The 17,929-nt window shown below is 35.8% G+C and overlaps 1 protein-coding gene across 2 annotated transcripts in view; it reads left to right on the forward strand.

Annotated features, from left to right (window-relative positions):
* Positions 1-2,633: 2,633 nt before the first annotated feature.
* The window catches only part of DNAJC12 (DnaJ heat shock protein family (Hsp40) member C12), a 32,362-nt gene continuing 17,066 nt past the window's right edge, over positions 2,634-17,929 (forward strand). Inside the window, exons 1-3 of one of the 2 annotated variants that reach the window (XM_087432952.1) lie at positions 2,634-2,898; positions 12,513-12,591; positions 13,843-13,878. In XM_087432952.1, coding sequence (XP_087289078.1) covers positions 2,821-2,898; positions 12,513-12,591; positions 13,843-13,878 — 193 coding nt within the window. In that variant the 5' untranslated portion in view covers positions 2,634-2,820. The remainder of the gene's footprint in view (positions 2,899-12,512; positions 12,592-13,842; positions 13,879-17,929) is intronic. The other variant, XM_004427078.3, reaches the window with a different exon arrangement.

The following is a 17,929-nucleotide window of genomic DNA, read 5'->3' on the forward strand; positions in this document are numbered from 1 at the left end:
AATTGGACCTACCAATCAGAATGGACAGTGGCCAAGATACCTGTGAGAGGGGAAGCTCTGTGATGGCAAGATTCATTCTATTCTTCTTTGTCAACCCCACAGCACAGTGTTAGCTTCAAAGGATGAGTAAATTGGCTAATTACATCGCCACAGTAGAGCGTGCAACAAACAAAACAAAACAAAACCAACTTAAGAACAAATCTTTGAATGGGGCCCTCTGAATTGTCATCTCTAAGTCAGTAAATTGTTCTGTGAAGTTTGGCATTAGGCAGTTTTTACTGACTTGTTTTTTATTGCTACTTTTTTCTTATTACAAGAATAATATGTGTTGACCTTAGCAAATGTAGATGAGTAAAAAGAATAAAATATAAGTCATCTGTGACCCCATTATCTAGTGACAGCTGGTCATATTTTGGTGTAATGCTTTCTCATATTTTATAAACATACATAACTGGAATCATACTATACATACTTTTAAAATTTAAATTTTATATTTTTACTTCTTAAATTGAAGTATAGCTTATACCCAGTAAAATGCATAGGTCTCAGTGCTCAGTGAATTTTTACATAGTACATACTGTTTTGTAAACTTTTTTCTACCTAACAATGGAGTGCAACATTTCCCAAGCATTAAATATGTTTCTACATCATTTTAAATGACTACAAGTTATAGTACTGTATGTAGACCATTATTTATATGATTGTTGGACATTTAATTTTTTTCTCAAAAATTTTCTCTATTATAACTGTTTTGGTAAAGATAACCATCATTATTGCTATGTCTTTGTATACATTCTTGAGTATAATCTTTGGATAAATTCCTAGATATGGAATTGCTTAGACAAAGACAATGCAAAATTCTGACTTTTGATATGCCAATTTCCATTTCAGAAAGGATGTACCAATTTCTTCTGCTTCCAGCAGATGTTGACTATGTCTAGGACTCTTTGCTAACTTTAATATGCAGAATGTGAGGACATGGTGGTTTAGGAAAAAGAGCCTTTGAGTTGCATTTAATAAAACATGAGTGGGTGCTTTACCAAAATTCCTTTCATAATTATCTTTTCTTTTTGTTCTTCAGAAGCATCAAAGCATTGTCCTGAATGTTCTCAGGGTGGAGAGTAAGGGAGCAATAATTTAATTTTTTTGGTCAAGGTTATCCAGTGTTTGAGAGACTTCAATCACTTTTCTTTTTAGTTGTGGTAAAATATATATGACATAAATTTACCATTTCAACCATTTTAAGTTACAGTTCAATGGCATTAAGTACATTCACATTGTTGTGCAACTGTCACAACCATCCATCTCCAGAACTTTTTTCATCATCCCAAACTGAAACTTCATATCTGTTAAGCAATAACGCCCCATTCATCCCTCCCCCCAGCGCCTAGTAACCTCTATTTTTCTTTCTGTCTCTATGAATTTGACTACTGTAGGTATCTCATAAAAGTGGAATCATACAGAATTTTTCTTTTTGTCGTTGGCTTATTCCACCTAGGATAATGTCTTTAAGGTTCATTTATGTTGTAGTATGTGTCAGAATTTCCTTCCCTTTTTAAAGCTGAATAATATTCCATTGTATGTGTATACCACATTTTGTTTATCTATTCATCTATTGATGGACACTTGGGTTGCTTCTACCTTTTGGTTATTGTGAATAAGGATGCTATGAACATGGGTGTACAAATATTTGTTCAAGTCTCTGCTTTTACTTCTTTTGAGTATATACCCAGAAGTGGAACTGCTGCATCATATGGTAATTCTATGTTTAAGTTTTTGAGGAATCGCCACCTTGTTTTCCATAGCAGCAACTTCACATCATTTTAAAGCTGTGTGTCAGTTATTCTGGTCAGGATTTTGTGATAACCAAGTAGACCTCCAAATACCTCAAGCGATGTGAAATTTGTTGTATCCCTGACCACTCACCTTCTTTAAATCCTAGACCTGACTTGCATTTACTAGAGCCACAGCCAGCTGAAACAAAGACTCTCTGGACCCGCCCTAGGCCAGACGCACTCCTGAGTCTGGAGAGCCAGCCTAGGAGATATGGCACAGCCATAAGCTCTGGTCATCATACAGTTCTCCTTCTCACTGACCTATTTCATTTCCTTCGCAGCACAAATCACTATTTTAAATGATATTGTTTATTTATGTGTTTATTGTGTGTCTCCCTCTACCTGAATGTAAGCTCCATAAGAACTGAGACTTAGTTTACCAAGCCTTTTTCTACAGTTGTGCTGGTCACAAAATAAGGTCCTGAATAAATATTTGTTGAATGAGTAAATTATCAGATTTATGAATCTGCTCTCCTAGTCTATTTCCTTCAACTTTTAAACTATTTAAAAAATTATGAAACATCAGAAAAGCACCTGCTATTCATATTTAACAAATCCTGAGATTTTACCATATTGCTTCAAATTTTCTTCTATCTCTTTAAAAAAAAAAGGAAAAAGATAAAGATATGGAGGAAATGGAGAGATGGCTAATTTGGAGAGCATGTAAGAATGGACAGTCTTTGTTAACCCATAAGATGAATGGTTCATCTGCATCACTTAATAAACTCAGACTACAGATCCCAGGCGGCACTGCAGCAGCGAGGCACGTGGTCTTTCTTTTCTCTGCTGCCGACAGCCAATGAAAGGTGGAGTATTCAAAGGTCTAGGATGACATCTGGTGTATTGACTATAACCAGCCTTAAATCTGGTTACTGCCGTTTGGAACGTGCCGCTGTAAACCAGTTTTAAAAAGGCTTTTCCTGTTAATTCACGGCTCACTGTGCCTCTTGTTTCAGAGGGAAGAAAAGCTGAGTTAGTAATCTCAATGGACGCAATACTGAATTACAGGTCAGAAGACACTGAAGATTACTACACGCTCCTGGGATGTGATGAACTGTCTTCGGTAAGACAGTGATAGTGCTGTTCTTTTTCACAACAATATTTCAAGTTTGTATTTAAGGTTTTAGCTTTGAATTTTTAGTCACATTGCCCAAAAATCTAATCTTGTATTACTTGAAAGCATTTTTTGCTCAGGGAAAGTTAAGGATTTAAATGTGTGTTGGGTCTTTACTTGAATAGTGTCCTATTGCAATTTTATGGACACTTCTGATTGAATATGTGTATTCTGGCACATCATCATAGACTCTATTTCAAATATACTAAAAATACATATTTGAAATTTTATTGTAATTGCTGTTGGCAGTGTTTCATAGTATACATAAACTATATCTTTATCATGGTAATTTACACTATAATTGAGATGAAGTGTAATTTTCTAGTAATTAGTGATTTTAAAATATTTTATTAAAATATGTAATTTTATGTGAGCAGTTAAATTATATAAACCAAGGAACATCCTTTTATGTTAATATGTCAAATTGTGTGAGAGAAATTACTTCTTAAAAAAGGGTGGCTTCTGAAACAAAATGTGTGAATACTCTGTAGTTTACTTGATCCATAATGGAATAATGTTTTTAAAGGTCCCCATAGACAATTATAAAGGTTGTAAAAGTTTTTTAAATTATGGAAAACTCGTTTGTAATTCTACCTCCCAAGGGTAACACTATTAATGTTTGGTATATTAATCTCCAGTCTTTTTCCTATATATACTTTTTAAAGACATGTTTTGGAGGATATTATATATATAGTTGATTCCTGCTTACCCACTAACATTATAACAAGGATTTCTCCATGCTATTAAACACTCTTCATACATATTTTAATAATTGCAAATTTCATTTTATTGTTGTACTGCAATTGATTATTTTCTTATTGTTAAATATTTCATTTATTTCCAGTTTTTCAATATTTTAAACTGTTGAGATCAATATGAAATATATTTCAATTACATTATTAAATATATTCATATTATTTTATATTTTATATAATAATTATTAAAATATTTATTTTATTCCTAAAATATAACTATTAATATTAAAATATTTTAAAGTAAAATATTTTTCTATTTATCTTTGTTTCATAAGACTGAAGTTTAGTAATAAAATGTACTTAGTTTTGTTTGGAGAATAGAATATGATACTGGACACAAAGGATTAAAATCTCTAACTTCATCACGCTGAAGAAGTTGTCTTAGGTACCTGGTAGTTACACACACACAAGTTATAATGCTCCTTTAGTTGCATATTTCTCCTTAGGGATAATATGTTACTCTTGTTTACTTTGGTGGTGATTTGCTGTAGCAATTTAGAAAGCTTATTACCATTTTCACCATATGTGTTATTCACACTTTGGATTACACTATTGCCAAATAATTTTTGAAGGAACTATTTAAAATCAAAGGAACATTATTTAGCTTGATAAGTTTCACAATTTAGATTTTTAAAAAATGTTGTCATGCTAGGTTATAAAGTAAACATTTTTATATGCCCATAATAAATCTCTGGACCCGTTTAGTCAGTCCTTTGTAGTTGTTGCTGTCTTTTCAGTCTACAAAGGAGGATTAATTTTGAATAGACTAAAAAAAATGTTTATTTATAATGTTTATAATGGTTTCATTTCGTGGTTATCAGTTATAATCATACTTTGTATATACTGTGGCATATATTAAAAGAATAAAAGCATTGTCTTGACATTCCTTTTTCTGGATGTATTGTACTGATTCTGTCCATGGCATAGCATGTGTAGATAACAATCATTTATTTAAAATGAAATGACCTGTCACAATTTTGTCAATTCTTTTTATAGATGTCGTTGCCCTCTTCTTTTTATGTGTATCCTTCTCATTTAAAAATATTTTAATGCCATTTTTTGAGTTTTTAGTGTAACATTTCCTTTACTTGATTTATACTGGATGGATTTCCTTTACTTCAAATATTCGCTTGATTTGCTCTAAAGTTGACCATAATTGTTCATACTCAAAAGCAATTTAGCAGTTATAATTTCAAAGCAACTTGATATTTTCATTCTAGTTGTAACAACTGAGTTGAGACACACATAATTCTTTTTAGTATACAGTTCTTACAATTTAAAGCTTGTGTTGGAAATGAATTACATAACATATATAGACCATGGGAGGATTTCCATGCTGTTGAGTAGAAAACAACATGCCCCCCATTTCAAATACATTTACCAAAGTTTCATTCCAAGTCAGTCACTTTCCTCTCCCTATATGGGATTTTACACAAAGGACATGCTATCAAATCTTCTTACACTAGTGGTGTAAGGCATCTTCTCTGTGGTAGATCTTATTTGATATTTTCATATTTGCTCACCATTTCAGCAGTAATATAAGACTTCCTGATGTCAAGATTTCATAGACTTGAAAATTGATCATAAACTCGATAAATGGAAACACCTATTTTTTTTTCTAGTTCTCTTCTTATTGATTTCAGACCACCTGGGTTTAAATTTTACCATTACTAGCTGTGTGATTTGGGAAAATTACTTAACTTTTCTATGCCTCGGTTTTCTTTTTTTTTTTAATTGTGAAATTTTTGTTGTACATTATTGTTTATCAGTCACCATATAAGTGCATCCTTCCATCCCTTGTGCCCACCCCCCACCACCCTAGCCCCTGGTAACCACCAAACAGTTCTATCTGTGCATGTGTTGGTTTATCTTCCACATATGAGTGAAATCATGCCCTGTTTGTCTTTCTCTTTCTGGCTTATTTCACTTAACATAATATCCTCCAGGTCCATCCATGTTGTTGCAAATGGGACGATTTTGTCTTTCTTTATGGCTGAGTAGTATTCCATGGTATATATATATATACCACATCTTCTTTATTCAATCATCAGTCGAGGGACACTTGGGTTGCTTCCATGTCTTGGCTATAGTGAATAATATATGTCTTGGTTTTCTAATCTGCAAATGGGGATAATAATAGTACCCACCTCATAGAGTTGTTGTGGGGATTAAATGAGACATGATATATAAAGTACTTAGAATAGTGCCTAGCACATAGTAAGTTGTTGTGGTGGTTGTAGGTGTTGTTTTGGCCTCACAGCAATACTGTGCTCTTGGAACTTTGTAAATTTATGCTATCCTATAATTCACATTATTTTTTTAAATGTTCTATTTTGAAATGATTTTTTGACAGACTTTTTAGGGCAGTTTTACGTTCATGGCAAAATTGAGCAGAAGGTACAGAGATTTCCCATATACCTCCTCCCCCCACTCATGCATAGCCTCCCCCATTATCATCATCCCCACCAGAATGGTATACTTGTTACAACTGATGAACCTACGTTGACACATCATAATCACCCAAAGTCTATAGTTTACATTATGCTTTACTCTTGGGTTTGTACATTCTATGGGTTTGGACAAATGTACAATGACATTTATCCACCATAATAGTATCATACAGAATAGTTTCATTGCTCTAAAAATCCTCTGTGCTCCACCTATTGGAATAATTTTTGACTTACAGAAAAGTTGCAAAAATAATGCAGAGAGTTCCTGTATACACTTCACTCGGTTTCCCTTAATGTTAACATTGTTTCTAACGGTAGTAAAATTAATCAAAATCAGAAAATTAACGTCGGTACAATAGTATTCACTCAATCAGGCTCCAGCAAGCATTTTTTGTAAAGGACCAGATCAGGACAGGGTCAGGACTAGGGTGAGGCAAGCAGGGTGCTTAGGACACAAAACGTAACAAGGTGCTAATGCTCAGAGTTCTGCAGGAGCAGAAACCTAAGAGAGGGCGTACCTCCTTAAACCTAGGCATCCTGCTTACCTCACCCTGGTGTTGGCCCTGAGACAGCAAATATTTTAGACTTTGCAGGACTTATGGTCTCTGTCACAACTACTCAACTCTGCCATTGTGAGATACTATCCATGGATAGTATGTAAATAAATGACCATGGCTGTCTTCCAATAAAACTTTATTTAAAAAACAGATGGAGGGCCAGAGTTAGTCGACCTTGATCTAAAGGATAGGTCTCATTCTAATTTCATCAAATTTTCTGCTAATGTCCTGTTTCTTTTCCAAGAGCCAAGCCAGGATCCTTTATTAAACTTAGTTGTCCTGTTCTGTTCCTTTCCTCCAAAATGACAGTTTCTCATACTTCCTTGTCTTTCACGACCTGGACACCTGGAAGGGCAATGGTCAGTTATTTTGTAGAATGTCCCTCAATTTTGGTTTGTCTGATGTTTTCTCATGATTAAATTGAGGCTATGAGTTTTTGGAAAGAACACCGCAGAAGTGATGTTGTGCCCTTATCAGTGTATCGTATCAGGGGTACATGATGTTGATATGTCTTATTGACCTTGGTCACTCGGTTAAGGTGGCATCTGTCAGGGTCCTCCTGCCAGGTTTTTCCACTGTAGGGTTACTAGTTTCCCTTTTTAAATTAATTAATTAATTAATTAATTATTTTTGTGAGGAAGATCAGCCCTGAGCTAACATCCATGCTAATCCTCCTCTTTTTGCTGAGGAAGACCGGTTCTGAGCCAACATCTATTGCCAATCCTCCTCCCTTTTTTTTTTTCCCCCAAAGGCCCAGTAGATAGTTGTATGTCATAGTTGCACATCCTTCTAGTTGCTGTATGTGGGATCCGGCCTCAGCACAACCGGAGAAGCAGTGCGTTGGTGTGCGCCTGGGATCTGAACCCAGGCCGCCAGTAGCGGAGCGTGCGCACTTAACCACTAAGCCACGGGGCCAGCCCCACTAGTTTCCCTTTTGTAATTAACAAACATCTTGGTGAAGATTTTTTGAGACTATATAGTGTTTCTCCTCAAACTTTCACCCACCGATTTTAGCATCCTCTGGTGGATCTTGCCTGTAACAGTTACTACTATGGTGTTTGCCTCGTGGTGACTTTCTATTTTCCTCATTCATTTTACATTAATTACTGGGAATTCTTCTGTAAAGAAAAGCTATTCCTTCTCTCACATTTATTTATTTATTCAGCTATTTTTGTCACTATGGATTAATAGTTATTGTATTTTATGGATTATAAGCCAATGCTACCACTATATATTTTGTTTCTATAGCTCATGCTTTAATTAATTATCATTTGATTAGAATGATGTAGGATGATCTCTCATGGCATTTATTTCAAGGATAGTTCTAATATCTGGAGTTTTGTGGGAAAAATTTAGTTTCAAATTAATTAATGTGAATATGATGGATACTAATTAATCCACTTATTAAAATGAGTATTCTCTTTTCTGCAGCATATAAATTTCCATCCCTGGAATCAGTTCATTCTTTTAATGAATAAATCACAATTTTCAGAAAGCTCCTATTACACTAGTCATGTTTTTTGAAGAATATCTGTCAATCTGTAATCAAGTATTTGTTCAACCCTTGGAGTAGGGCCAGTACTAGATGTGAGGGGGGAAAACTAAACAAAGCAAAACAAAAAGGTGAGACGTGGTACGAGTGTATAAGGAACTTGGCATTCGGTCAAGGAGCCAAAACTAATACTACACAGAAAGCAATTTGCGAACAAATAAGTACTATGCTATATGGTACTATCTATAAGTGCAACAGGAATTAAAGAAAGAATATCTGAAAAGACTTCAGAGAAGAGATGGAGCTTGAAATGATCTTACTCAGTCAAAATTTAGATGCATGGAGGGAGAGACAGAGGGCATTTGTGTGGCCAGGGAAAGCTAGAGGAGATCCATCCAAGTGGGAATCAGATTAGTCCCTATTGCACAATAGAGTATTTCCTGGCACAGATCAAAATATTATACTAATAGGATATGGATAAGATCAGTTTTTAAGTTTTAAAATTTAATTTCTAAAATTAATATATGTTTGATAAGAAAATGTGGAGTATGAAGAAAGGACAAAGAAAAACATTAACCCAAATGCTTAATATTTGGGAGTATGACATTTGCATGCCAATTATGTGTGCATATATGCTGTATCTATATTATATAAATAAGTACATGCATATATGTGTATATATTTACATGTGTATTTTTATGTATGTTTGGAGTCAGACTGTCTGAGTTCAAATCTAGGCTCTGCAACTTACTAGTTGTGCGACCTTGGGAAAATTACTTAACTTTTCTGTGTCTTGGTTTCCTAATTTGCAAAATGGGAATAATAATAGTACCCATCTCATAGAGTTGTGGGAATTAAATGAGATGCTATATATAAAGTGCTTAGAACAGTGCCTGGCACATAGTCTCAATAAATCTTAGCTATTATTATTATTATCATCATTAATATATATATTTATACACACACACACACACACACACACACACACACATATGTTACATAATCTCTTTCGAGGTAAAACATTATGGATTTATACTGCACATGATGCTTTGTAGCTTACTTTTTCTTTTAGAAATACATTACATAAAATTTTTCAGATTATTAAAAGTCTTCTACTACAAGACGAGTTTTTTAAGGACTGCAAAATATCCCAGCCTATAGCTATATTACAATTAACTTTAACAAATGTCTTTTTTCTGGATACACAGGTTTTAGTTTAAAATTTATAACATTTTATTCATTTGAACCTTCTTATAACTAAATTCCCACTTCTGATTATCTCCTTAGACAAATTCCTAGAATTGGAATGGTTGGATCAAAGATTATGAAAAAAATTAAAGGCTTTTCATATATATATATATATATTTTCATTGCTTACCAGAAAATTTGCACCTATTTACACCCTCACCAGGAGAGCACGACAATGTTCATTTCTTTGCACCCTCAATGACACTGGTCATTATTATCCCTTGGATGTTTTGGTATATTTGATTATGAGTAAAATTGGCCTTTTTTGTATGTTTATTGACCAACAGGATAGGCAGTTTTCTAGACCTTGGACATTGGTTCGGGAAGGCAGGAGTCAGTGACCTTGACACGGAGGGCCTCGCTTGCCGGAGGGCTGCACTTGGCACTGGGCACTGGGGTGTGGATACCAGGAGATAAACAGAACGTGCTCAAGGCAAACTAACCCACTTTACCAGTTAGTTTACCCAGAACCAGTTCCACAAAGTGATAAACTTTGTGACAGTAAAACTATGAAAAGTAATGAAAGACAGCTATGGACTATTGTTAATTTTTTAAAATATAGAATTGGCAAAATACAGAAAATATAAAGAAGAAACTACCAATCACACACGTTAGCACTACTGAGAATTAACCATTTTGACACGTTTGCTTCCATGGGCTAATAACAGAATGTTTCCTAATAGGATAGGAGTTAAAAAATAAAACAACAACCATAACAATAAAACCCCAAATTTTCTACCTTTGATAGATATGTATAATTTTATCTATTTATGTTATTAACGCCCCAAGATAGATACATAAATATGTATGTAAATGTGTAAAAAATTTATCTTGTAGGACGTAACCTGTTATCTTGGGGAAAGGTGGGTAAAGGGGCTTTTACTTTTTACTTTGTATTGATAGAAATGTTTTCAAAGAGAGTTTGTAAGTATTCATAAATTACTTGTTAACTGAAAAATGCTTCCTACTAGGCTCTGTAGAATATTTAATATTTTAAAATTCAAAAGTAAATCATCTTCAGTTTTCTGTGTTATACAAGCAGGTTATGGTGACTGATGGCTATAGGGAGCACCCAGGAAGAGGAAGCACAATGAATTAACAGTTCTTAACAGCAAGTCTGTCTCTTCCTGTTCTATCAAGGGGTCCTCAGTAGATGCTTAACAAGGAAAAGAACAGAATTATTAGTCTGGGCTTTGTACATATGCATATCTAATACAGCCTGACTTTGATTGTAAAAGTGAAGAAATTTTCTATGCGAATTGATTAATGTGGAGCTGATAAAAATGTTTCTCCCCTGAATCTTATGACAATATTGAACTGAGCTGCTTGAGAATTCATTTCTTGGGCCGGCCTGGTGGCTTAGCGGTTAAGTGCACGCGCTCCGCTACTGGCGGCCCAGGTTCGGATCCTGGGCGCGCACCGACGCACCGCTTCTCCGGCCGTGCTGAGGCCGGGTCCCACATACAGCAACTAGAAGGATGTGCAACTATGACATACAGCTATCTACTGGGGCTTTGGGGGAAAAAAAGGAGGAGGATTGGCAATAGATGTTAGCTCAGAGCCGGTCTTCCTCAGCAAAAAGAGGAGGATTAGCACAGATGTTAGCTCAGGGCTGATCTCCCTCACAAAAAAAAAAAAGAGAGAATTCATTTCTCAAACAAGACATAATTTGCTTTCATTAATTAGTAGGTAGTAAATATGAAACTTAATAACAGGTCCCTAAGCCTGAAGAATTTGGCCATATAAAATAGTGGTTAAGATGATTGGATTTGAAGTTCAACTGCTTAGTTAACAAAAAACTTACCTTTCAAAATAACTAGCTAAATGACTTGAGACAAGTTACTTAACCACTGACGTTTAATAATAGCTACTATTATTGAGTTTTTACTGTGATCAGGCTTTGTGTTAAGTGCTCTACTTATATTATTCATGTAATGTAAAAATGAGGAAACCTAGGCACATGGAAGTTATATAACTTTCCTAAAGTCTCAGGGCAGAACTGGGATTTAAAACAAAGCAGATTCCAGAGCCACATAACCACTGTTGTCTCCTGCTGCTGTCATTGTGATTATGATGAATAAAGCCAAGTCTTGATAATTCATGATAATAAGGATTAGGAAGGTGAGTGAAATCAAATCAAATCATAGATGGCTCTCACATTTCATTTTAGTTTGGGCTGAAGTTTCTGTTTTCTCAATCAAAATCTTTAACCAAGCTGTTAATTGGTAACAAAATGATCAGGTTTGAATTATGTTCTTTTTTTAAATTGTGAAATTCTTAATAAAAAAGAAAAGGACCAAAAGGCAGGAAGAAGGAACTTTATAATGGATTAATTTATAACTGGACAGTCATCCTTGAATAATAAATGGTGGCTAAGCATCTTTTGAAGAACTCAGATGTGTGAACATATCTTTTATATATTCTAAGGATAAACCTATCTGACCATTTTTGACATTTAAATATATTGAGCTCATAGGTGTCTTGGGCCATCATCTAAATACAGTGGCAAGGTAAATTGTCATCACAAACGTCACTATTTGAATAGGAGCTTTTATTAGATGCTTTCTGAATTTCGTTACTGAGAAAATTATTTCTTAGAGTGAAAAGTCAAAATACAAATATAAGGATCAAAATAAAATGTTAGGTTGATCATGGCTGTTTTGGGAAGGACTGATGTCCAATTTCTTCCTTGATGCCATTTAAACTGGACTCATTTTATTTTATTTTATTTTATTTTATTGTGAGGAACATCAGACCTGAGCTAACATCCGTGCTAATCCTCCTCTTTTTGCTGAGGAAGACCGGCTCTGAGCTAACATCTATTGCCAATCCTCCTCCTTTTTTTCCCCCAAAGCCCCAGTAGATAGTTGTATGTCATAGGTGCACATACTTCTAGTTGCTGTATGTGGGACATGGCCTCAGCATGGCCAGAGAAGCGGTGCGTTGGTGCGCGCCCAGGATCCGAACCCCGGGCCACCAGTAGCGGAGCGCACGCGCTTAACCGCTAAGCCACAGGGCCGGCCTAAGGACTCCTTATTTTAAACACTGATTTTTGTTTTAGGTTGAACAAATCCTGGCAGAATTTAAGGTCAGAGCCCTGGAATATCACCCCGACAAGCATCCTGAAAACTCCAAAGCTGGTAAGTATTTAATAATGGCTATTTCTTATGAAAATGAATAGTGTACAGAACTAAAAAGCCATTGAATAGTAACTGAATATTCTTTTATCTGTTATACTTAAATGTATTCTTTCATTCAATGTTAAAGAATGTTTTTGCACTATTGAATGGTAGGAGGGAACTGTGTAGGGTCTTTTCTCTTATACTAGTTTTTAATATGTATTTTTCTTTCTGCTATTATGTGTTGCTTCATGGTTTGAAATTTGTCCAGTTTATGCTTTATTTCATCAGTTCTTGAGTGTTAACATGACTTAAGGTTGTTTGTAACCCGGTAGTTTTGTCTTGATGAGAACCTTGCTGTGTTTTCTTCATTTCAGGGACCTGAATATGTTCGTATATAATATATTCATACTTTTTTCTTTATCATAATTTAAATCCCATTGTCATAAATTTAGACATAATTGCTTATGTGTATCTCAGCTTGAAAAAATACAAACAAATAAATTATCCTTCCTGAACCTGTCTCCCTCCTGCTCCTTCCCTATCACTTTCCTTAGGGCCAAACTTCCTGAAAAAGAAGTCCGAGGTTGATATCTCTACTTTCCTTTCACTCAGTTTTCAATTTATCCCAGGCCGACTTCCTCCTCACCTTTCTCGGAAATGGCTCTTGTAATAGAGACCAAGGACTTCCTGGCTGCCAAATCCAATCGTTACTTTTTAGTCCTTATCTTCCCTGAGCTTGCATCAGAATTTGACACTATTGACCAAGCTCCTTCTTGAAACACTCTTTTCTCTTAGCTATGAAGGTATACACTCATGCTTTCCCTCCAACCTTTTGGGCTACTCTTTCTGTTTCCTTTGTGACTCCTCTGCTGCCCTAATCTTCCCCCCTAAACTCTCTTCTCATCTTACTCCCCACTTTCTCTCTGGACTCTTGTCCAAGTCTGTGGCTTCAATCATCAGCTCTTTGTTGATGGCTCCCAAGTCTATTCTTAACTCAGTTTTCATTCCTCATCTTCAGACTGTAGTTTCAATTGCTTTTTGGAAGTCTCCATTTGGAGACATTTCAAAGTCATCTTGTCAAAAACTGGGCATCTCCTCTCACCCACTCAAAAATCTCACTAATTTTTCTGTGTTTCCCCGTATCACTAAATGGCACCACTATCCACGCAATTTGTCAAGCAGAAACCTTGTGTCCCTCCTCTCTTTCACGTCTACATCTGATTGATTACCAAATGCTGGCGATTTACCTTCCACATCTCTCTCCTGTAGGTCCTCTTCCTACCATCACCACAGCCACTACAGTAGGTAAGCCACCATCGTTTCATGCCTAGATCCCTACAGCACTCCTTTAATTGCTTCACACTGCAGATAGTGGTCTTTCTTTTTAATTATGGAAATAAATAAAAGATTATGTATAAAAAGGTATAAGAATACTATAATGAATGCTCATGTATGTACCACCCAGCTTAAAACTTTACCAATGCAGTTGAAGTTTCTTGTGTATTCCTACCCTGATTTTAGCCTCCACGTAGGTAACACTATCTGAAATTTGATGATTATCTTTACTATATGTGTATACTATAGCTATATGTGTATACTATAGCTACATCATATATAGTGTATATATATATATATAATATATATAGCTATATATGTGTATACTATAGCTATATCATATATAGTATATATGATTTTTCTATGAGGAAAATATAATGATTAAGGCCTATCTATAGCTCTACATTGCACAAATGATAAAACCCAAACTCCTCTTCATTAAAAATTTTTTTCCCTTGGGGCCGGCCCGGTGGCGCAAGCGGTTAAGTGCGCGCGCTCCGCTGCGGCGGCCCGGGGTTCGCTGGTTCGGATCCCGGGCGCGCACCGACGCACTGCTTGGCAAGCCATGCTGTGGCGGCGTCCCATATAAAGTGGAGGAAGATGGGCACAGATGTTAGCCCAGGGCTGTCTTCCTCAGCAAAAAAAGAGGAGGATTGGCGGATGTTAGCACAGCGCTGATCTCCTCACAAAAAAAAAAAAAAAAAAAATTTTTTCCCTTATCTTAAAGCTCTTTATTAATTTTCTCTAGAAATCATTGATCCTGTTGATTTGTATAAACAGATCATTTTCCAATATATGAAGTCATCTTTTGTTAGATACTTAACTATTACTTTTGCTCATTTGATTTTTCCCCTTTTTATTGAGACATAACTTGTTTAGGGCAACATGAACAAATAATAAGTGTAAACTTGATAAATTTGTGCCTGTGTATAACCAGTTTAACCCCTGCCCAGAGGCAGATGTAGAACATTTCTAGCACCCCAGAACTCCCTTTTCATGTCCTGTTCAAAGTCAGCACCCTCTCCCATTTTTGGATCTGTGTCATCATTGATTAGTTTTGAATTTCTTATAAGTGGAATCTTACAGTATGTACTCTTTTGTGTGTGGCTTCTTTTGCTTTACATTTTGTCGGTGATATTTACCCATATTGTATGTGTAGCAATAGTTCATTCTTTGTCATTCCTGGGCCTTTAGGTACAAGCCCCTTTATCTTGTGCTCCCCCTACTTATCAGATCTCCTTCTTCATTTTCTCTCCACCACCACACATACAACCGCATGTTTCAGCTGTTCAGAACTACCTTGGCTCCTTAATGTGCCCTGTTTTCTACTCTCCAGACCTTTATGCCTGCTGCTTCTTCTGCCTGGAACATCCCCAGGGCCTGCACACCTCCCTGCCCCGCTTTATTGGTTAGGTCATGCTCCTGCGTCAGATCTCACTTAGCCATCACTTCCTCCCGGAAGTCCTGTGTGCCACAGCTACCCAGAGCACCCTGTAGTCAGGCAGCAAACTGTGTATCACAACGTCTCCTTGTTGCCTGTTTGCTGATTCATCATACTGGAAGCTTCAGGGAGGCAGGCCTCCTGCTCATCTTGTTCACAGTGGTATGCCCCCCACTAGCACAGCACCTGCCTCAGAGGACATCTACTTTGTGCAAATAATTTCTTGAATGAGTGAATGAATGATTTCATGAACATTTCTTTGGGAGACATATTAATTGCCTCTCTGAACTGTAGGTAATATTAAGATAGATGTCCTAACATAAAAGTATAAAAATTTAATAAAAACTTGAAAACAACTACCACCCCAGGTTATTCTTTAACTGGGTTCTTTTCCAGTGTTGCATGGCTTTGAGTTGTTTCTCTGTCCCTGGCAAACAATTTCTATTTGGGACACATGATGAATCACTGTGCAATCATTGCCATTTCTAGTTGTCATAGTGACAGGACTTTTCATGTACAGGCTACCTCAAGCTACCTCAAGGCTTCTTGTTCAGAGAAACACTGGACTGTGTAAATGTTGTTGAAAATGAAAAGGTACACAGACATCAATATCTTCCCTTGTTAAGCTTGCAGTTGATAGATGATTCAACCTTCGAGTAGAAATTGTTTTCAAATATGTTTAAGCATCCCTATACTCAATTTGGATTAAAAAGACTTTCTGAAAATGTAAGTGGTTCTTTACACACTTGGAGAAGGATTAAGGTTACTGCTAAAAACATTTTAAAATGCTAAACAAAAATTCACCCAGGTGCTGAATATTAGCTTGATGGAAATCCAGGATACATTGGACAGATTTCGAAAAGTATTTCATTAAGGTGAAAGGCTAGCCTGTAGAGCAACTGCAGGTAGGAGAAATTAAGCTTGTATATATGCCTTTTTGGTCCACTAAATGTGGTCTCAACCACTGCCATTGAAATTACTGATTTGTTAGCATAATGGAGTAGTAGATGTGAACACAGGCTTGTCTGTCTGGATTGCTCCTAGCTTCCAGTTTCGAGCTAGCTGACCTTGGGCAACCTTTCTGAGCCTCAGCATTCTCATAGGTAAAATGTATATTACCTCTGAGTAATATACATTTACAGACCATATAGTATATTACTTCATGCTACTGTTATGAAGATTAAATGAGATGTCCTGCATGCAGGAAAGGCTCAATGAATGTTGACAAGTATGATTCAGTGGACTTTCTTTTCTTGTTTTTATGCAGCATTCCAAGATAAAAATTTAACAAAATACAATAGTTTTCTTTTTTATAAGTAACCATTAGCTCTTATTTTGCTTTCATTTTTTTTTTTTTAAATTCTAAATCTAAGGCTTTTAGAAATCCTTTCTCTTCTCCAGGTGTGGGTGATGTAGGTAGGATTGGTTGTGCTTTAGAAGTTGTGTCACTGAGCCCGACAGTTCCTGGCCGGTGCTCATGCTAGACCCGTGTGTGTGTGCAGAGCAGTAATGTTTCAGGCCAATGCTTTATTAATTTCTCTTTGACCCTAAAGAAAGGAGTTTCAGACTAAATTAAGGACCTGTGAAATGGTATTTTTGTTATTGATTTTCAGGCTTCAAAGACATTTGGGTATCTGAAGAAGGGGAGCTCTTTGTCCCTTGCTAACTGATATCTTTCCATGTCTCAGTGTTTTCCTACTTTGAAAACTCTTCATTGCTTTTTTCCCTTAGAAGAAAAACAATGTACAGTAATAAATATTGTTGAAAATGAAGATCTGCTCTTATTGTTCCCTGCCAGTGAACCGTTAACACTAGCAGCGTTAACAGTTGGTGTATTTTCCTCCGGAGTTTTTTCAAAGCAGGTTCTGACTTCATATTATTTGTTATTTCTCAAGGAATCGTGTAAGTGGTCTACATTTAGAATGTGGTATAGTAATACAAAATCTATTGTGAAATATAAATTTAAAAGAACCTCTGTATTTTCAAAGTAGACGTAGAAGTTAAATCAGAATATCTCTCGAGGGTTCCAGCATCATTTGCTCGTATATGCCTATAAAATGAGGTCTCTCTTCCCACAACTGGTAAATGTTTATCTTGTGTGATTCATTTGATTAGATGATGTATTAAAGGACAAATATAAACCTCAATTCATTTTTATTAAATGTGATGAAGATGGAACAAGGGAAAAAACACCTCACAGGAAAGAGAAGGTCTCTTTTGCTTTCTGCTTATCAGTTGTTGTTAAGGGATTGACATCAGAATAATTCCAAGCAGGCTTCTTTCATTCTGGAAACTCTGGAAAGTAGGCCAACAGTAATTTGCAAAGAGAAGGTGACTCATAGATGAATATGTAAATCTTTACAACTACTGCTCTAGTAGTAACTGGCATGTGCATCCATGGTGATAATTTAATGAGATTTTTATTCCTGTTGGAAAAAGTGACATCTCATTTATACAGCAGGACATTTACATTGTCGTCAGCAATAGGAAGGATTGCTCACTGGAGTGAGCTGCTATGGCAAGATGCTTTTTACTTGTTTGTTTTCCTGTATCTTTCAATAGCCACATCTTTAGGGTCTT

The sequence above is a fragment of the Ceratotherium simum genome, chromosome 6 (genome assembly GCF_057802395.1).
Source record: "Ceratotherium simum simum isolate JZ-2026a chromosome 6, ASM5780239v1, whole genome shotgun sequence".
NCBI lineage: Eukaryota > Metazoa > Chordata > Mammalia > Perissodactyla > Rhinocerotidae > Ceratotherium > Ceratotherium simum.